General features: G+C 36.0%; 1 protein-coding gene across 2 annotated transcripts in view; it reads left to right on the forward strand.

The window, feature by feature from the left end:
* The first annotated feature begins 6,807 nt into the window (after positions 1-6,807).
* Positions 6,808-22,734, forward strand: part of Hgf (hepatocyte growth factor) — an 83,037-nt gene continuing 67,110 nt past the window's right edge. Inside the window, exons 1-5 of one of the 2 annotated variants that reach the window (XM_047562399.1) lie at positions 6,808-6,949; positions 7,169-7,330; positions 14,004-14,169; positions 17,924-18,036; positions 19,619-19,733. In XM_047562399.1, the coding sequence (XP_047418355.1) occupies positions 7,243-7,330; positions 14,004-14,169; positions 17,924-18,036; positions 19,619-19,733 (482 nt within the window). In that variant the 5' untranslated portion in view covers positions 6,808-6,949; positions 7,169-7,242. Of the gene's footprint in view, positions 6,950-7,085; positions 7,331-14,003; positions 14,170-17,923; positions 18,037-19,618; positions 19,734-22,734 lie in introns of those variants that run through there. The other variant, XM_047562400.1, reaches the window with a different exon arrangement.

A 22,734-nucleotide genomic window follows, 5' to 3' on the forward strand; every position in this document is an offset into this window, starting at 1 on the left:
TAGGCCTGTGGGATATCTGTTTGGCAGAATGAAATTTAACCCCTATCTCTCACCTTGCACAAAACTCCACTCAAATACCTAGGCATTAGACCAGAAACTCTGCACCTACTAGAAGAAAATGTAGGCCCAACACTCCATCATGTCAGTTTAAGAACTGAACTCTTCAGCAATAATCCTAAAGTGCAAGAAGTAAAATCAAGAATCTATAAATGGTATGGTCTCAAACTAAAATGCTTCTTTATAGCAAAAGAAACAATCAAAACATGAAGAGGGAACTGAACTGCACCTCAGATAGAGCATTAATCTCCAGAATATATAAAGAACTAAAAAACCTTAACACCAAAAAAACAAATATCCCAATCAATAAACGAGCAAAGCAACTGAACATGTACTTCTCAGAAGAAGAAATACATTTGATCAACAAATATATGAAAAAATGTTCAACATCTCTAGCAATTAGAGAAATGCAAATTTAAACTACACTGAGATTCCATCTCACTCCAGTCAGAATGGCAATTTTCAAGAATACAAATAATAATAAACTCTGGGGAGGGCTTGGGGAAAAAGGTACACTCATACATTGCTGGTAGGACTGCAAACTGGAGCAACCACTCTGGAAAGCAGTATGGAGATTCCTCAGAAAACTAGGAATGGAACCACCATTTGACCCAGTTATCCCACTCCTCGGTTTGTACCCAAAGGGCAAAATTAGCATACTACAATGACACAGCCACGTCAATGTTTGTAGCAAGTAGATTCACAATAAGCTATGGAACCAACCAAGTACCCTTCAACAGATGACTGGACAAAGAATATGTCATACACACACACACACACACACACACACACACAATGGAATATTAATTCAGTCATAAAGAAGAATGAGACTATGATATTTGCCAGTAAATGGATGGATCTGGAGACTATCATGCTAAGTGAAATGAACCAATCCCAAAAAATCAAAGACTGCATGTTCTCTCTGATATGTGAATGCTAACGCACAAGAAGAGAAGTGGGGAGAATAGAAGTTCAGTGGATTAGCCAAAGGCAAATGAAGAGAAGGGTGGGGGAAGGGAATAAGAAAGACAGTGGAAGGAATCTGACACAGCTTTCCTATGCACATATATGAATATGTCACAATGAATCTCCACATTATGTACAATCACAAGACTGGGATCCTAATTAGACTAAGATATACTCCAAGTTTGTATAAATATGTCAAAATATACTCTACTGTCATGTATATCTAAAAAGAACACAATTTTTAAAAATTAAAAAATAAAAAATAAATTAAAAAAAAGAATCTAAACCTTGTTGTTTACGGTGACCAAGCTGCTTATTGGCAATTGTAGCAACCTCCATAGTGGTGGAAGCCTCCAAGATAACTCTGGGGACCCTTTTAACAGTCTATACCCATCACCAAATAGCAGCACTAGATATTTGAGCAATCAGTTATTGGTGAGTCAAAAGTCTCTTTGGTCCCCAATAAAGAAGCTTTTTGAAAATCCAGGAATCTCCTTGCAAAGATGTAATATTTTTAACTTACCTGCTCTTCTCCTTACACCTGAGAAATCTCCAGATTCATAATATAAATCTCTCTTACACTAGTAGAGTTGACTCAGAAGATAATAGCCCCCGCCCCACACTCAATGCAGATGTTTTAGTCAGTTATTTCACTGTTGTGACAAAAAGGCCTGAAAAGAACAGTTTTAGAGGAGGAAAAGTTTATTTGGGCTCATGGTTTCAGAGTTCTCAGTTCATAGATCTCCAACTTTGTTGCTCTGGGCCCCAGGTGAGGTACAGCACCATTGTGGAAGGGTGTGATGGAAGAAAGCAACTGAGGACATGACAATCAGGGAGCAGAAAGAGCTTTCACTCACAGGGACAAAATATATATCCCAAAGGCACACCCACAGTAACCTACCTCCTCCAGTCACACACTACCTGCCTACAGTTACCATTCAGTTAATCTTTATTAGAGAATCAATTCCCTGGTTAGGTTAAGACTCTGAATACCCAGACATTTCACCTCTGAACTTTCTTGCAATTATCTCACACATAAGTTTTTTGAGGCACACCACATATCTAAGCCATAATAGCAGATTGCATCTAGTTCACAGATGGAAGTTCCTTTGTCCAGTAGTGAATCTGCAAAGCAGGTTACTCTGTAGTATCCTTGACAGAGTTTATAGAGGCAAAATCTTTGCCAGCAGGAACCTTGGCTCAATTGACTGAGCTAATATTCCTAAAATGAGCACTAACTCTTAGCAAAGATAAATGAGCTACAATATAAATGGACTCCAAATATGCATTCTTAGTGCTACATGCATATTGTAAATTATAAAAATAGTATGATAAAATATGGACTACAGGTTTTGGAATTATTAGATGCTATTCACTTTTCCAAAGAAGTAACTGTCAATCATTGTGAGGGACCCCAGAAGGGAGATAGGAAGGTTGCCCAAGGCAGTAACTTGGCTGATAAGGCAGCTAAAGCAGCTGCTTCTAACAGAGACAGTAGCTGAACTAATTCCTACCTCAGCAATAGAATCTTATACTCCCATTTATACCGTAGAGGAAAAAGAATGGGCCATAAGTAACAGCAACATTCAAGACACAGAAAGATGGCTATATCTAGGTAAAGTAATACACCTTTCCCATATTCAGTGAAAGGTCCTTAGAGAGTTATATGATTCTTGTCATTTTGGCAGAGCCAAGATAATGACTCTGTGCAAATAATTATTTAGTGAACAGGGACTATGACCATAGAATAAGTAATTCAGGTCTGTAAGGAATATACCCTTAATAATCCACAAGCATGACACCTCTTGTTTTAGTCTCACCAGCTCAAAGAAATGATCATTACCCAGGAGAGGATTGGCAATTAGATTTTTCCCGAATGTTTCCCTGTCAGGGATTTAATTATTTATTAGTCATGATAGATAACTTCACTGGATGGGTTGAAGTTTTCCCCAAAAAAGATTAGAGTAGGCCACTGTAGTAATCAATCCATCCAATGAAGTTATCTACCATGAATAATAAATGACATTGCTATAGAGGAAGAACAAACTCAATTAATAATATTTGTGACAGAGTTAGGACAATTAAAGGAATTGGGGGAACAAGTTCTCCCTTCATCTAATGCAGCTTCTCAACCTTTATTCCTTCCTGGGATACAAGTTCTAATTAAGTGCTCTAAAGATTATCAATCCAAGCCCCAATTATGCCCTATCTAGAAGGAGTCTTTCCCTGTAATACTATCTACTCTAATAGCTATCCAGGTTCCAGGAATTTCCAGCTGGATCCATCACTCTTGAGTCAAGCTGTGGACTAAAAAGGATGATCCCAACAAGACTCCCTCTACCAACTACAGTTGCACCCTGATGGAAGATGTATGATCCCTTTTTATTAAAACCTAACGTAGCATTCACAGTAGGTATTATACTGTGGATCATTGAACTAACACATAAACAGTGTGGACTTTTTCCTCCTCCTGTCAAGCTTTAGTTAAATGAAAGGTGCTAACCCTGTACAAGTTGGGCCCAACACAATGCCCAATAAGTTAATAAGACTAATTTTTGAATCTATGGATTAGGGCCTCTTTGTAGCACCTCAAGGTTGTCCTGGTGGGTTTTCTCTTTACAAGGACAAGAGTGGCTAGCCCTAGAAAGATATATCCCAGAGAGATATTGGACCACAGATGGATGCTATAAATTCAGGACGTAGTGGAATAGATCTCAATAACATTGAGGATGTTTCCCTTCCAGGCTATGGCTGATGCTTCACTGCTATAGTTACTCTAGAATGAACAAATGAAATACTTATGGGGATTGCAGAATTGATGGACAGCCTTTCTAACCAATCCTGCTAACTTTGCAAATTTAAAACACCAATGGACAAGAAGAGTATTCCAGTGGTATGACCACCTGGCCTCTATAGTTATTCTTTCGTTAAGAGTCGAAGAGGTAAATTGACATGTAGAATTTTAAGTACACACAGAGGACTCTCAATGACCCAGCCTCTGGAATAGAACTGTCAAACTCAGAAATCACAATTATGGGACAGGTTGTACTCCAAAATCAGATGACTCTTGATGCTTTAACTGTGACACAAGGAAGGACATGCGCTATTATTAAAACTAAGTGTTTTGTATACATTTCTGGCAATCCAGGCAATATTTCTGGTATCGTCCAGGATATTAAAACTTTTAAGTATCACAGGTGGAGGACTCAGCCCTATCTTTACTAAACTAATGGAAATCTGTTTAGCATCTCTCATTGGTAGAAGAGCATTCTCATGACTTGATTTTTAATCATCCTAGGTAGTATTCTCACATGTTGCCTTGCCCTTTGTCGCTCAATACTACTTGGTAATTGTTGTTCCCCAACTCCTACAAGGAATATGGCACCATGATCAATAGACAACTCCTTCTTCTACAGTGGACCCTTGGACCAATCTCACCCACCTGGCAGAAAGCAAGGACTTTGGGTTTCTTTACCCTAAATGCTGTTCTATCAGGAATCAGGCAGAACTAGTCACACCCAATTAACCCTAAAGAATTTAGGTGTTCAAGTTATTGAGGGATAAATGTTAGGTGGATTAGTTAGCCATGAACAGATAGGTAGAGGGAAAAGACAGTGAAGGACAGATATTAGCCCTATGAACCAAGAAAAATTCAGGAGTCATAAAACTGAAACAGCAGGGAATCTTATCTAAATAGGAAAGCATTTGGGAATGTGAGCTGAGTGCCCAACCTTCCCTAAGATGTGGAGAATTATAACCCTTGAGGAAATCATTACTTAAATCCTGGGGCTCCTAACTGACACAGAGAAGCATCAGACAAGTGGGGTCTGGTATATTAAGACTTCCACCACAATCTGTTTCTGGAAAAATGTCACCATCCTGTCTTGCGGCCAAGTTCCTGGAACCCTCCCTTATGACTACAACTATGTCACAACTACCCAATCACCCCACCAGTCAGAATATCGAGACCCTCACAAAGCAAGTTTGCTGAGGCCCATCCAAAGGGTAATAATCCAATTTAGGGGAACAGGGAAATTGAGGCAAGAACAAGGGACTGAGTTTCCTTAAAAACTCCAACCCTGTGAGCACACCATCCTCTCTTGGAGGTGGTCTGTGCAGTCCGTCTCCGTGGTGTGTGTTACCCTCACTTCTCAGTCTATTAACCTTCTGCTTACTGCTGTGTGCTTTGCTGGAATCCTTTCCAGTGTAGTCACAAGAACCATTACCCAAGGACTATGGTGACTGCCTGGCTCAGCCAGGCAGGTCCCCAGTCCTTTAACAATTTGACAGAGTCTTTTAAAAAACATTGTATGAGCGTATTCTAGTTATACATAGTAGTTGGGTTCGTTTTGACAAAATGGTACATATGTAGGTAGGTTTTGTTATGAGGAGAAAATGATGAAAGAAAAAGATGAGCACTAGGAAAAGGTAGCATAAAAGGGATCCCTCAAAAGGAATTCTCATAATTCTATCCTTCCCTAAATATCCTATTTCAGAAATGTGGGCAAGTATCAGGCAGGTCTTTTTTTTTTTCCTTTCCCTTCCTATCTTTCTCTTTCACTTTTACATTCTCTATTTTACTCTGGGTCTCTCTCTCTCTCTCTCTCTCTCTCTCTCTCTCTCTCTCTCTCTCTCTCTCTCTCTCTCTCTCGTCTCTGCTTTTCTTCCTTCCTGCTTTCTCACTCTTTTGCTTTCTGTGGAAGTGGGGGTGGGGAAGCTGCATGTGGAGGGGAGAAAAGGCTCTTCTGTGACTGACTTTGGTTTTGCCACTATGACTTCTGTACAGCTGCGCTCTGCTCTGGAGTCGTTCCCACATTTTTCTTCACATTCTCGTCCTCTCTCACAGAGGTGATGGTTCTTATGTGTATCCATCTCAGAGATACACAGAGGCAGTTATTCCTCAAAATCCATTAGAAATAGAGCAAATTGTTGCCTAAAGTAATCACAACGTCCCCCTCAAATTGCAAAGAGAATATCTTCTGAATAAAATGAGAAGTCCAGACAATGATCTCACCAAAATGTGATACTTATGAATCCCATCCACCCTCATGCAAGCTTGTACCTCAACTTGGGGAAGCTGGTGGGTGTGTGCAGAATAGAGCTGGAGAAAAGAAATACAAAATACATTCATTATCAGGAATTAAAATAGATTGAGGAATTTCCAGTTAAAGTTATTTTTAGAAAGTGCATGCATACTGATGTGTCTGTGTGTGTGTAAATTTTATAAATGTGTATGTATACAAGGACATAATGTCAATGGACTATTTCCCTGTCAGAGACAGGCAATTGACAATGATTATCTCCTAGACATTTTAATAGAACACATCACCAGTAAATCAAATAAGTTACTTTGGGTACATTTGTGGTTATTTCGGAGTTTGGCACAATGTCTAAAAAAGACTGCCTGTCCTGAGTCCATCAGACAGGGCGATTGTCCCACCTGACAATCTGAGTGCTTTGGTTGTTCTTCTTTATTTATTTTTGTCTCACAAAACCACACCCTTTTCTTACCTAACCTCTTTCTACCTAGGCTGGACGTGCCTGGGCTCTGCTCCTACCTCTCCCTCCCTCTCTCTGCCTGTCTTTAAAACCCCAGGGAACCAGTGTGATTTGAACCAGTCTGTGATTTGAATCCCTAGATTGCTCCAGCAGTGAAACTAGACAGATTAGGAGCCGGGGCGCATTTGGCTGAAAGGCAGCTCTTTGCTTTCTTCTTATGTTGCTTCCCCTTCCTCTTTTCCCAAATAGATATGTAAACACATGTATTTTCCTGTTTAAATTGAGCGAATTGGTCCTCTGCTTGTGCCTTGATTTAGCTATTGGGCTGAGCCTTGCTCCTCCCTTCCCTACTCGGATAGGAGCCACTAGGATCTGGAGCCTGAGCTTCCAAATTGGAGCTGGCCTCAGGCCAGGTGACCTTTTCTTTGTAAGTTTCTTTCTTAGGGGGGGAGCGGTGGGGGGTGGGATCTGTTGGGTGTTGTGGTGGGGGGAGTGAGGAAGGGAGGGGCTGGAAGAGAGTAAAGGGCTGTTGTTAAACAGTTTCTTACCGTAAGAGGGAGTTCAGACCTAGATCTTTCCAGTTAATCACACAACAAACTTAGCTCATCGCAATAAAAAGCAGCTCAGAGCCGACTGGCTCTTTTAGGCACTGACTGCGAACAGGATTCTTTCACCGGGGCATCTCCTCCAGTGGGACCCACCAGCGCGTCCCGCTGCACCATGTGGGTGACCAAACTTCTGCCAGTCCTACTGCTGCAGCATGTCCTCCTACATCTCCTTCTGCTCCCCATCGCCATCCCCTATGCAGGTTAGTTTTTTTTTTTTTTTCTTCTTTATTATGATTATGATTTTAACTCTGTCTTGCTAAACTTCCCCTTTCCTTCTAACACACCCTCTGTTCTATTCCCAGCATCCTGGCTTAACTCGGTGTGTGGTATGGGTTTTCCAAACCTCTCATTATGCTTTCTTTTGACATTCCTTTTCTGTTTGAAAAGCATTTAAAATGATAATTAACATCCCCAGAGCGCCCCTTCTCCCCGCTACCCCCACCAGCCCAGCTTCATCTCATTTAGCCTAACAGTTGTGAATTATGGGATAGGAATGAAGTGCTAAGACTGGCTGGAACTTTGTTGGTTTGGACAAATTAAAAAGCTGAAGAGTCTGGTCTTGAAGAGGGGAGAGTAATGGTCAGTCCAACAGAGACTCATCTTTTTCCAGAGGACAATTTTCCAAGACAATCCACTGCCCCACATCATCTAGTCAAGATTCAGAGCCAAATTATGACGTTATACAGGTTTTCATTTAGAGCAGATAAATTAAACTCACATTATATGCATGTTATAAAAATGAAAGAGAAAGCCTCTCTTCTAAGTTCTCATTCTTTCTGGGCATGGAATGCCTGCCTCTGAAACTACAGTGCCTGGGAGGCAAAAACTGTGTGACTTAGATCAAAGCTGCAGTATTGCTCCTCTCAGGCACCCACTTTCTTCCTTGGATTTACAGGTTGGTCAGGAGTTGCTTGGGCATTCACAGAGCCTGGAAGTTTAGAGATAGCATTTTATGGTTTGGGAAGTTTTCGCTTGTTATCAGGACAAGAGGAAACATCTGTATTTGGTTGTATTATCATTGTAGTGGCAGGAGTGCCAACAGGAGAAGGCAGTGAACGTCCAGGGTAGGCAGAGGGGAATAAAGAGTGGAACACATGCCCAGATGGCAGACATGGCTTTGTACAATACAAAACAGAACTGGCTGTATCTCTTGAGATAAGTAAAGTATGAAATTTATCAGACTTCTGATCTAGTTTCTGAGGCAGTACAACAGTTGAAAACTTCAAGAATTTGCTCAGTGATAAGAAAAATTATTTAGCCCACCTGGCTTTCTTCTATTTGGGGAAATGGCCCTTTTGGAAAATGAAACTGTTTGGAAAATGTCAGTTTATATTCATGTAGGGTAAGATCTGTGAGGAGGTGAGAAAGAAGTTAAGTCAAATCAGGCAGGTTATCATTCTTGAGATGTGTCATGTTAAAATGCATTTATATAAGTCATTGCTGGTTTAGGGGATGTCGAACAAAAGTTGAAATCATGGCTAGTGTTTTGATGGCTTTCCCTTTAAAAGATCATAATGTTGCTGTGCTGAAGTGGAATACGAGTTACCTGAAATCATCTGTGCTAATGTAAGGAAAGCACAGTGTGGAAAACCCAAACAGTAGATTAACTATAGACAATGTCTATTTGTTTTTGGCATGCATTACGAAGTTTTGGCAGGAGATATACATTTGTAATTATATTTCACTTTGGCTAATGTTGAAATGACTATGTTTCTTGACTATAGGGAGAAAGCAGCCCAAGAGTGTGTTGGCAGGCAAGGAGAGGCCGGTTGAGATTATAGATATATGTTATGAATAATTCCTGAAGTGGATAATGTTAAAATTATATTCAAAAGAGGGTCCACCATTTTTGGGTGGCAAATTTAATTTGATAGTTTTTTTTTTTTTTTAAATAACTTCCATAATGGAAAATGGATAGGTTTTAGAGCATATAAAGCTTGTTCTTTTTTTAATGTATTCTAAAATTGAACATGTACAATTGTTACTTATTTTCATTACACTTTTTCATGTATTCTATCAAACTAACACATTGAGGGAAAAGAAGTGGGTACGATGAGTTCATAGCAATGACAAAATGCATTTTGGAGATGCTTTCTTAAAAAGCTTCTTAGGAAATATTCAATATAGTTGACACAAGAGATCCTTATTGGAGTCATTCTAGATAGAATTACCTTCTCTTCACTTTCATGTACACTGGAAACAAATGTCTAATCTTCTGTAACAAAAGAAGCATTAAATGAGCACCTAATGTCCAAGAGTCTTTGGGTAATATAGAGATAAATAAATGGGAAAGGGACCTATATTTGTAAGCAACTGCTGTGGATCAAGTTCTGAAGTAAATTTTATTTTGTTCTAATAAGATTGGCATTACTGAACTTATTTTACATGGGAAAATTGAAGTTTAAAGGCCTTAATTGTCTTAATATCTTGGTGAGTTAAGGGACAGAGCTCAGATTCCACCAAGTCGATGTGAATGAAAATGTCATTTTTTTTTCTTTTACTTATATTGAAGCCAGTAGTGAAATCAACTGAAATGTACTTTTGAAAAATCATTTAGTTAAGATACATAAAAAGTCCTTCTGTTTAGAAACACTATTATATTACTATTGAGAGTTCATTCCTAGCTTAGTGAATCAAAGCAGAGTTAGGAGGTATATGGTACCCAAGAGTATGAAAGATGAGTGGTAGCATGGTTGGTTCCTACACTAGTAGAACAAAGGTGGCTAAAAGTGTAGAGGGGAGAAAGTATCAGTGTTGCCCCACATGGCAAGTCAAGGTAGGCATTCGGGAACCTGATGGGGAGTCTGGCCTACGATTGGAACAGTGTTAGGCTATACCATGTGGTCTCTATAGTGAATATTGTGGGCAGCAGCTGAAAGTTTTGCATTGACAAGATACTTAACTGAAGTCCTACTTCAGTGTAGTTGCTTCAGTTGCTATGTGGACAGAGTTGTAGGCAGAAGTGGACAGTGCTGTCAGAGACCAGGATGAGGCTTCTATAGCAATGAAACCCTGAACAAGGAAGGAGATGGAGGGAAATATCAAGGAAGCATGGCATGTTGCACTGATCACTTCACTTTATAAATCTCCTTGGAAGAGATTATGATAATGCTTCTCAAAAAGCAACATTTGGTTAAATTTGGCCAATCTCCTTTTATCATCCTCATTTGTGATATGATTACCTTTTCTAAAGAAGGGAAGATAATTGTAGATTGGTGACATCTGAGTCCTAGAAATAATAGTGGAGATGTGGACTTGTATTTGTGATTCTTGTCTGCAGCCATAACCCTTTCTTTCCATTAATTCTCAGAATACTTTCATCTTAACATCTTGCCACTTCAAACTGTTAATCACTAATCATGGGGGTAGGTTTCTCAGAATATGTGGAACCAAATTCCTGTTTCTCTCCATACCCTGCAAATCCTTTCCTTGCATGATTTTCCTTTGAAGTCAATGGTTAGTCCATATAGAGGAAAATATATGAGGTACTGAGAGAAATGAGTGTGAGGCCCTGGGACCAGAGGGAGAAATGTGTCTTTCTTCAAGCACCTTGATACTTTTGACCCTGCTTTCTGTTTGTAGGTTTTCACTAGCATCCTAATGATTTCAGATCTAAAATAGGAACTTCAGGTTCTTCAGGAAATATAGCTTCCAGAATATTTTCCCATATTGGGAGAAGAAAAAAAAAGAGTTGTAATTTAAAATACAGGAAAGCATGACAAATTTGCAGTGATCTCTTACCCTTTGATTTCATTTCAATATTTTGTTTATAAACTTCAACTAAGTCACACACAAAAATAATAGGAAAAAATCTGATCCAAAGATATTTTTGAGTTTCTTCCCAAATGAAGCTTGGCTCTTAACTGTTTTTGGTAAAGCAAGCATCAGTTGTTAATACATTTGGAAGACAAAGTTGCAACTATTTTCAGCAAAGAAATTTTATTTTCAGATGCTGTTTTTGAATGACTTATGTTTTGAATTTTCTCTTATTGAATAAATGATTAATTTTATAGCTACATGGGTTGTCTGATATACAACTAGATTGAACTTCATATTTTTGGTACTTAGTTACTGACCTAGAGTAAAAGGGAAAGTTTATATGCCAGGAGAAGTAAATAGTGAGGAGGGAAATGTGGTATCTGGTTCTGACTGTCCCTGGAGCTTCATAGCCCCAGATCAGATTTTTATTCTATTTATTATCTAATAAAGGAAAATTATAGATTGACTTGTTTTTCAGAATACTTTCTGATCTTTAGCAATGGAAAACTGACCAGCAAGCGAGAATAGACTATTTTTATGAGGCATAGCAGTAACACCGCTCAAAAGGACAGCCAAGGATCTGTAGAATTAAACACAAACAAGAAATGCACAGTGACCCCTGTTCTTCAGAATAGTCCTCATTATTTATCTTCATATTGCATGGTATTGAGAAAGCAAACAAGACCGTTGATCAGGGGTTCTATTTTAATTGATGATTGCTAAAATATATTAGGAATTTTATGTTGGTCTGAGGTTTTTTGAATTGATTTTTATTTCTCTTATTCTTTGACATGTTTAATAAATACATTATACATCAGATCAATTCTAATTTTATAGTTTTAGTTAACAAAATTCATTTGAGGAATATGTATCTATTTTCTATTTTGATTAACAGTGTTTTTAGAAAAATCTAAATAGATTTTTCTCCATTAACCAACTAGTATTTATTTCTGGGAAAGTTCAAACTTGCAAAGGAAATCAAATTATCATGCTATGAATTATTTCAGATCACCAAAGAAATAGTTATATAGGATCAAAGAAGGAAAAAGTCCTAAATGGAAAAACTTATCTCCTATTAACATGGTCTGTGACAGAAACCAAACTTTGAAAGAATTATGTCTTCTTTGCTTGACAGAATAGGGATTTCTTCTCTTATGTCAGAAATTAAAGGATAAAATTTCTTTACTTTTTCCTTTTTTGGTGTTAGGAACCTAGAGGGTGCAATTTCAAAACTAAAACTAAAACTTTGCATATCACATCAGTTTACCAAATTTATAAATTGATTTCCAAATATTTACTTAATTATTATAGCTTAAATAACTAACTTTTCACTGTTAATATAATTTTCATTTTGTGGAATAATTGGTATATTAATGTTTCAGGTAATTAAACAAATTATTTGGCCAGAATTATCATCTGTCTGGCAATGTTATGCAAGGCATTTGGCCCCATATTCATTGAATAGCATTGATAGATCATTTAGTTGATTGGATTTTTATGTTAAAATATATTTTAAACTATATCTATTGTACCATAGCCATTCCATCTTATAGGGTAAAGGAAAGTTTAAAAAAAAAAAAAAAGGAAACATCATTATAGAAATTATACCAGTGTTTAGGAGATTGTTTGAAACTTTTACAGAGAACCAAAATTTAAAATACTTCATGTTTTCTCCTATTTATTGTGGACTTCAGGTTAGGCAGACCTTAATAAATTGCATCTGCATGTTTAGTAAACCAACCGGAGCCAGTGGTTGCTGGCAAACTTAGGATGTGATGCCATTCTTGGTACCTCACTCTGCTAGCCAGATTTCCAAACTTTCTGCACAGACTATTTCACCATTTTTTCTTGACAAATTGTGCCACATGAAGACCAGAAATGCATGTCCTGCTCTACCATCCAAGTTTCTTCTCAGTTGATATCTCTGAACCAAATCTTCAGAAAATGTTTACAAATCATAGTTCTACAGACATTTTTAGCAATGCTTAGATAAAGATGGCATGGTAAGTGGTGCAGAATGGTAATTCTGAAGGCAGGCAGCTGGGTGTTCAATCTGAGATCTTCTAAATAGTCAATTAATTTTTCCCTGTATCTTGGTTTCTTTGCTTTAAAAATGAAGGCATTCTTACTGCCTTTGTTCTAAGGGTGATCAAGTGAATTGACAGGCAAATGGACATAATCTCTTCCATACCTACTATGTGACAGCTGTAATCTATAAAACATTTTGATCCATATTAGAAAGATGGTGATCATTATTAGACTTGGGGAAGACTGAGTAACAAGTTCTTGAACTCTCAAGTTATCCATAAAATTAAGACTTTAGGATGTTTTGGTTCTGTTTTTCAGGTTTTTAGTAGGAGGCTTCATGTTATCTTAGGGTCTTATACTTTCATGAAGAAAAATGATATTGCTACATTAAAGGATGAAGTTTTACATACATTTGATTTACAGCATTTGGCCTGATCTCAAGACAAACAATTCAGTGATAGGAAGAGATAATGCCTTAAAGCACAGAAAACATTTATGTAGTAAATGAGAAGAGAAGGGCTGAAATATGAAAAGTATGAGACAATTTAAAAAGCAAGTCAGAAGAATTTGTCCTCTGGTTTTCAGTGAAAAGTTTCTCGCTTTGAATTGTCTTACTGATTAACACTCTAACTCTAACTTACAGAAGAACCAATTGTAGAAGAAAATGAAAAATTTAATTATGAAGCATGGTGTGGTATGATCTTGGCACTGATGCTTGCTTGCATACTGTTTGGAGAATATCACTTCTTTAGGATGAACTCTGTCCTAATTGTTCAACAATTGTTTCCATAGAGTGATTTATTTATCTTTTTAGTGTGAACTCTACTCTTGTTTTGAAATGCATCCTTCACTTGAAAGAAAGAATGTAGAAGAGTGACTCTAATTGACAAGTAGTTTCTCCCTGATTACATTAGTCCTCTCTTGCTCTTAACTATTCCCCACCTCACTCCATGCCCCAGTGCTGTAGACCTAGTATGTTATTGAATAAAATCATTATTGTACAGGTGATCCTTAAGCACATTTTTTTTCAACATAAGCCTTACAAGCATTTCTCCTATGTTTATTTTTTAAATTTTGCATTAATAGAGGGACAGAAGAAAAGAAGAAATACACTCCATGAATTCAAAAAGTCAGCAAAGACGACTCTAATCAAAGAAGACCCATTACTGAAGATTAAAACCAAAAAAATGAATACTCCAGACCAATGTGCCAATAGATGTATTAGGAATAAAGGTCTTCCATTCACTTGCAAGTAAGTTACTGAATTTTGTTCTTAGGATACTTTTCCAAATATAGCGCATACATAAATGTATACACATTGTAATCATGTTTTTTACTCTTTTTCTCTTTTTTTTTTTGTATTCAAAATATGTACTTTGCCCATTAAATTAAATTTAAATCTAGATTTACCTCATTATAACAGAAGATATGTATCTCAGTTGATGAAGCTCTGACTTGAGTGAAAGAGTACAAAAACTGCCTTCCAAAATCCAGTGTCCTTGATTTTGGATTTTTTCTGTTTTCTTATTTTATGAGCAATGGAACTCAAGGAACTAAAATCAAATTAAATTGACTTTTATCCTCAAACATTTAAAAATCTTCTATTCAGAATAAACTGTTTCTTTTCCCTTGCAAGAGAAGTGAAGGAAATTGGGCAACAGCCAAAATTTACTGCAACTTATATAGTTGTCTTCAGGGATTTAAATAAAAGGTGTTGAGTGAATTAGATAAAAAACTAGAGGGATTGGTGTCAGCAGCAGAGGCTGTTTTAAAGAAGTTAGGGGATAGTGATGAAGAAGTTTCACGTGAAAGTGATGGAGCATTTCAAGGAGGCTGGAGGGGACCAAACTAGACTGTTTCTTATCTTTTACCAGTCTTCATGTGATCTTATAGGGAAGAATTCTTTACTACTTTGCCAGTGATCCCAGGGGATAAGACATAGCTTGGGGCCAGAAAGGTGATGATTTCATCTCAGTAGTCTTCCAAACTGCCAGGAAGAGATGTATTTCCTTATTCTTCATTTAGTAATTCTCTCCTTGCATTTTTTTTGTCTTATTTCATTCCTAATTTTATCTCCTTTTAAAAATAGGATTGTGTATAAAATTCTGAAACGTTGAATCCTAGTTTATTACATTTGAATAGTGACATCCAATGTGTGAACACAGGGTTTAGTAATGTGTTGTGGCAAGAAGTCCTACTATTATCTTGTCAGTCTTTGAGGAATGAGCATTGTGGACCTGCAGGGATAGGACATTGTTTTAATTAGTTTTTTCATCACTGTGACTAAAAGATCTGACAAGAACAACAGAGAGGAGGGAAAGTTTATTTTGGCTTATGGTTTCAGAGTTGATCAGTCCATGGTTGGTCAACTCCATCGCTAACCTGAGGTGAGACAAAACATCTTGGCGGAAGAGCATGGTGGAGGAAAGCAGTTCATCACATGGCAACCAGGAAGAAAGAGAGAGAGAGAGAGAGAGAGAGAGAGAGAGAGAGAGAGAGAGAGAGAGAGGAAACGTTCTGTTTACCAGAGGCAAAATATAAACCCCAGATACACACCCCCAATGACCCACATCCTCTAGCAATACCTTACTTGCCTAGAGTTACAGCTCAGTTAATCCAGATCAGTGGATTAAACCACCTTTTTGCATTGTCTCATACATGAGCTTCAGGGGGACACCTCATATCTAAACCATTCACAGACATGGTCAGAGAAGGTCTTCACAGATTTAGATAGAAGAAGGACTATCTCCTTTCTATTTTTATAGCCAAGCTACCACTTTCAGGGAGATATTTCCTGGCAAGGGCAGTGAGAATCGACTTTGCATGTATAATTGTTACAATTCACCGTTAATTCTGCTTGACTTTTGTATAAAAGCCTTGAGACTGTTAGAAATAAATTAGGATAAACTACTTTAGGAAAAATTACTTTCAATCAACATCTCAGCTCCATAGATTTGTCTAGATGTTCTTTTGGCAGTTGAGAAGGTTGGCATTGTATTTTCCTTTATCAGGGTTGAAAGGGAGAACTGTGTCTCGTGGTTGATTTTTAACTATGAATTTGAAAACATATTCTCCTTTATCTATAAGGAAGAAAAGTATTGCTACCCCTGAATTTTCACATTCATCATTTTTATTTTGTTTTTTTTTAGTAGAGGCTAAAATAATTTTGCTGCTTTGAAAAATTCATATGGCCTTATTAATAAATACTCATGTCCCATTTATATAAAGTTTCAGATTTTCTTACTATATTCTTATTTAGTTATATTTTATATCCAAATATATGTTGATCTATGCAGAAAAACACATGTATATTGCCTATGTACAGCCAAGGTTCTTCTGCCCATTAATGGTAAAATCTTCACATGTCACTAAATACAGCAGTTATTCAGAGTTGAAAGAACATATTATGATACTCTGAAATTTGGTTCTTTTTTTTTTTTTTCTTTGGTGGTACAAGGATTGAACCCAGTGCCTTGTGTATGCTAGGCAAGCACTTTACCAACTGAGCTATATCCCCAGCCCTAAAATTTAGTTCTTAATAAAACAAAAAAATCCTGTTTCTAAAGTTGTCATAAGGACTAAAATGCAATGAAAAGCACACTACATTCTTTAGAAAACATCAAGAAAGTTGTTTGAAGCGAGAGAGAGGTGTGGGACATTCTCAAACACTTATCTGTTGAGCAGGAATCAACAGTGTTGATGTTACAGGAACTCGGTTGCTCTTTGCTAGGTAGAAAGATGACAGAATGCCTAGTTCTAAGCTCCTCAGAAAATGGCTGATTCATGAACTGACTTAAGAAAATAGAAGTTTTTCTTCTAACCATGACTGCCTGGAATTGAAGTTGCCCTCCAGACATAAAATGACTAGGAAATTAAAAAGTCATTTTTTAAATGAAGATGGTAATTTAAATAAAGATCAGATAAAAACTCATAAAGTCAAATTTGAAAGAAAATGTCACCCATTGAATTGAAAGTCTCAAACACTCCATATGGACATATAAGATAATATTTTAAAATGCTTTTCTGAGAGAATATGTTGTTGTAATGGAATGGGAGAAAAGGGTTAATGAGATCAGCAACTGGAAACCCTGTACTCACTTTTCTTTCCTTTTTTTTGTTCCTTTTAGATATACATGACAGCACAGTGTATTTTGACATAATATACCTACGAGTACAACATTCTAATTAGGATCCCACTGTTTACTCACTTTTCTGATCTATATTTAAAATTTTTTTTCCAATTTTTTGGTATTTATCATTTTGTTTTAGATAAGAATTTTATGAACAAGAATGACAAAATCAGGTATAGTTCTTAGTAATTGGAATGGTTATGTAGGGGTGACACATTTTAGAAATTTTCCTTAAGATGATACATCAAAAGCATATTCTCTAATACTAACTTTTTAAAAATTAAAATGCATATTCAAGAAAACCTATTATAGCCTTTAATAATCTCTAGTATTTCATTACTCACCAAGCGGGAGTAATGAGAATCTTTAAACATTTGATTTCAGAACACTCTTTCCTAGGAGAATCTTCAGAGGTGGTCATTTGCCTAATGCACCTTAGGAAATGTCATTTAAAAATGTATTTTGTACAATTACAAACTTTGCAACCTCATCATGATAAATAATCAATGGTATATAACTGCAAATAAAATCTAACTTGGTGGGTATCTAATAAAAAGTCTTCACAGATAACCAGGTAGTTGTGTTACATATTGATTTTGCTGGTTGAAGCTGTTATTTTTCTATAAGTAATTGGGAATAGCATGAGAATATTCCAAATAGTATTTGATCTTATATAAAATCTCTACCTGCAAAACTTCATTTTTTTTCTTTTCTGACCACCAAACCAGTTGGTTCAAAATCACTTATATTTTTATTATGTCTACACAGTAATACATCTGTTTTTATATATTGTTCTCCTTGATAAACCAGATACTATTCTTTCAAACTTGTATAAATAGTAGTATTACTTTTTTTTCATTCAGATATTTTTTTCAGGGCTTTTGTTTTTGATAAAGCAAGGAAAAGATGCCTCTGGTTCCCTTTCAACAGCATGTCAAGTGGAGTGAAAAAAGAGTTTGGCCATGAATTTGACCTCTATGAAAACAAAGGTAACTGATGTCTCCCTAAATATTTCCAAATGAAATGGAATATGAAATAGTACATTTGTAACTTCCTGCCTCCCTGCTTTTTCCCACTGATGCTTCATTATATGCTGCTATATTATGCAGTTAATTCATCCATTAAGACTGGTGAAAGGAGTACCCTATTTTTAGTATAGTACTATAGAGTATTTCCCCGGTCTCCTATCATCTAGATTTCCTCCTTCCTCCTTGACATTTTTGAAAGGGCTGTTTCCAAGAACTGATATTCTCCCTGTTCATTTTAGGAAGTGTTGCCTTATCTTATTAGATTAAGATGCCCTGTATTGTGGCATATTTTGAGCTTACAGAATTTTAATTTTAATAACTTTGGATATGTAATCTACCATAGTGATAATCATTGATAAAAATAAAATATGGAGATTTTGGACAAAATAAATTGGATCTATACCTAATTATATACTTTTAAAAAATTTAAAAGAGGGTATAATTAATATGTACCAATAAAAATAGCTTAAAATATTTTTAAAAGGAAATTGAGAATACATTATTTGTTAATTTCACTATTTTGGTGGTCTGATATTGTATTCACAATATATTTCCATTATTCAAAAGCAGGACTGTGTAAATAAAATCATATAATGTAAAATAAATATCAATTTACAAATTAAATCTGCCATCACAGAAAACAATAATTGTGGATTATACCCATGAAAATAACTTTCATCTTAAAGTGTTTTTAAAAAACATGCTGCGTCCTAATAAATTTGGTTATTTGACAATATATATAGATTTTTCATGTTGATCAGATTAATGTTTAAGTAAAATTAAAAGCAAATTGATGGTAGACAATAAGGTAATCTCTCTACATATTCTAATAATTCTGCAAAGCACAGATGACTCATAATCTAACCCAAGAGCATTCTAATTCATTCTCTCTTTTAATTTAACAGCTGCATGTACTATTATTTGATAGAAATATAGTTTCTTAAAATTCAGTTTTCCTTTAACTTAGCAGCTGAAATGTTAGAAAAAATATGGAAAATAGTAATCAAACTAATGCAATTATTGCATGTATGCATATGTATACAAAACTATACAATTATACCTAGTTAAAAAAAGAAATAAATTTTGTTATCTTAAACTTCTGAATTCAAAATAGGTTTTAAAAAATGACTTAATTTTTGTTTTTAACATTTTCTTAAGACTATACGTGTGAGCAAATCACAATGACCTGGCTAGTTGAGAACATAGACTATTTTGTGTTAAACATAGAGACTAATCTCTATATTAATGTATGTTTAATATACTCACAAAATTAAAGCTTCTCAATAGCCTGCCTGTTTGTTTTAGATTATTCTGAAATATGTTATTTTGAAAACACTAGAAGCTTTAGGCAAGAATGTCCGTGTTATTTGAAATAGTTGACCAGAGTTAATTACTTACAGATTTAAGTGGAATTTTAATTTTTTCTCTTCAATAAATACAACATACAAAAACCCACACAATTTTACTGAGATTAAAAAAAAAAAAAAAAAAAAAGAACAAGACACACACATCTTTACAACATTTTCTTCTGCTTCTTTGGTAGACTACATTAGGAACTGCATCATTGGTAAAGGCGGCAGCTACAAGGGAACAGTCTCTATCACCAAGAGTGGCATCAAGTGCCAGCCCTGGAATTCCATGATACCACACGAACACAGGTAAGAACAGCATGAAGAAAAGGGGACCTGGCCTCTGTCTTTTGTGTGTTAACAGTCTCATGTTAGTCCATCTGAATGAAAACTTGGTCAACATTGTTGAATTGTGTCAAATCAAGGATCATGACTGATAAGTACCAAAAGATTAACAAACTTATTATTAAATGTGGCCTGTGTTTTCTAATTTTAATGCTCAAATTTATTGATCTCGATGTTTGTGAACAAATAGTGAAAACATCAGTCGAGAAAAAATATTTTTCTTCTTTTTGCCTTTGAGAAAACACTCTGTAGCTAAAGATGTTGACAGTGACCTATCAAGGTGGATCAGACTCTGACCTTACGTAGGCTGAGGGTACTTTAACCTTGGTGGGATCCCAGCCTTGACTGCACATTAAAATCATCTATTGCAAGTCCTTGAAGAATCCCACCACGTGGAGAAACAGTGGTTAAATCAGAAGACCTGGAGGCAATGAGGTACCAGTGTAGTTTTGGCAGTTTCCCAGAGAATTTCAAAGTACAACCAAAGCTGAGAAGCACTAATAGCTCATGCCTCAGAATACCCCTTCCACTATTGCCTAAAGAATAGAGAAAATTGGACATTAAACGTCTACACTGAAGAGAATTGTGCTTATTATAACAGATGAGTATTATTTAAAGACTAGTAAACATAATATTCAAAGTCTCATTAGATTAAGACTTTTAATCATCATGGAGGAAAAATATATGTGTCTAATACCTACTGGAGAACTAAATATAGCCATAGTTTACAAATTTATTTCACAAATAAATTTTAACAGGAAATAAAGTTGTTTTAAAACAGCCCTCCCCTGGCCAATAAATGCATTGGAAGATTCAGTTTACTGTGGCAAGTGCCTTGCTGAGCAGTTTGCTGGTGTATCTCACAGGGTCATGAGAACAATGTGGTGGGTTTTAGTTCTATTTTATATACATGGTGAAACTGTAGCACAAAGAACTTTTGTATATGTCTGGGTGATCAGTCAGTGGTATAGTGATAATATAAGCCAACCAGTATCACTGTGTAACCTGTGCTTGTGACAACTGTACGGCATGAACTATTGGCTTATCAGTAGGACACAGTCTGTGACACATTGTTGCAATAGTAGTGATGACTTGGCCTTGATGAATACACTTTTCACTTCATTCTACTTTTGTTTTTTAAGCATAAGGTTTACAATATGGTTGATTTTGCTTTAGTAAGCAGAGATGAGTTATTTGACCCACATATAAAGAAAAAGTGTTCTTTCTCAATGGTACCAAACTTGTGATCTTGTCTAGTTAACACCACCTAGTTCAGTGTCCAAGCTGAACAGTTCGACAATATTTCAATAATAGAAAACAATATTCCTAAGTTAATTACTAACAATTTCATGAGAGTATCTCAGAAACTACCTTTATATTACAAAATGAGCAATATAATTCACTTTTTCTTAAGGGTCTGCATAAGGAAGAAAACATTTTACTTAAATAGATAGATGGAAGTTTTTCACAAACAGGAATAGCATTTGAAATCAAGCTTACCTTACTTAGTCCAGGAGAGTGCATTGAGCTGTTGTAGCAGAGGTCTTATTTCAACCCAAATTTTCTATGATTGTGTTTCTCTACTAGAAGAGTAAATGTGAAATGGACCTCCCTGAGAAGTGGCTTCCTGGTCCAATCAACTATTTTACCAATGAACGTTTCCTTGTGGTATAGAAGTTTATGGCTAAGGGAATCATGTATTATTGATCAAATCATTTTTTGTATTTGATGGGAGCAACATTTAAGTTTCATCAATTAGCAGCTCTTTGGAATATCTGCATGATAGCTTAATGTCTTTAAGTGTTAACTAAAGACCAATTTTGTGGGAAATAGAAAAAGAGCTGTGTTTGTGTCTGAAGGAGTGATTTATTATTGACTCCCTAAATTGAAATATTTTACAAGTGGCTTAATGAAAAGATGATGATAGATGATGAAATTAGTATAGAAGCTTAACCAGAAAATCAGGTGACCTGATATCTATCTACATCTATATCCTTCATTAACCCTCCAGCATTCATTAAGGGAGCAGATGATGGAATAGATCAAGTTTCCTGCGAGCAAAGTTTATATTAAAAGAAAAGAAAGGAAGGCTAGCACCCAGAAGACCTAGTTTAAATTTCAAAATATATTTGGATATAACCCAATTTCAAATATTTCTTCACTTATCTCTTGTAAAGCCTTGCTAACAGCAAGGACAGAGAACTAAAAATAGTATGTGTGTGACCAAAAACTTATTACAGAGCCTACAGAGTGGCACAGACCTTGTGTATAATAGGCTCTTGTAAATATTTGTCACAAGAACACCCACAGGTGAAAAGGCCAGGGCCAGCCTTCATCCCTTGTCCAAGTATGGGGTGCTGAGGAAAGTCAGGCTAACAGTCACAAAAGAAAACCAGTATGGGTAAAAGGTCAAATACACCAAAGAATGAAGAAAAGAGACGCCCAGACGGTTTTAACCTCCATGTCCTAAAGAGAAATCTGATATGTATTGATTCAGAATTGTGAAAAGAAGGCCGACTTTTCATTTTTCATTTTATAAAGTCTAGTGGGAAAACTTTATTCATCTTTTGACCATGTCTGTGTTAATTTCTACTTTAGCTCTTTTCCTTTCTACTTGTTTTTTTCCCACTAAATTATTGATTGACACATTCACTACTTCGTAACTTCTCTTTAGCTTTACAAATCCACTAGAAAGATACATGTGTATATGAGCATGTCTCTCTCTCTCTCTCTCTTTCTCTCTCTCTCTCTTTCTCTCTCCCCGTGTGTGTGTGTGTGTGTGTGTGTTTTGCATATGGATTTAAAAATCCTCTTTAAGACTATAGATATTGAATATGTGTATATTGAAGGTATGCTAAAACCACTATATAGTTTCTTAAGTAAACTTAATAAAAAAGGACAGAAAATGCAACATATAATAATCTTGTTCATTCCATTTATCCTTTAAGTGAAGAAACTGAAACAA

This window comes from Sciurus carolinensis, chromosome 8 (assembly GCF_902686445.1).
Source record: "Sciurus carolinensis chromosome 8, mSciCar1.2, whole genome shotgun sequence".
Taxonomy (NCBI): Eukaryota; Metazoa; Chordata; class Mammalia; order Rodentia; family Sciuridae; genus Sciurus; species Sciurus carolinensis.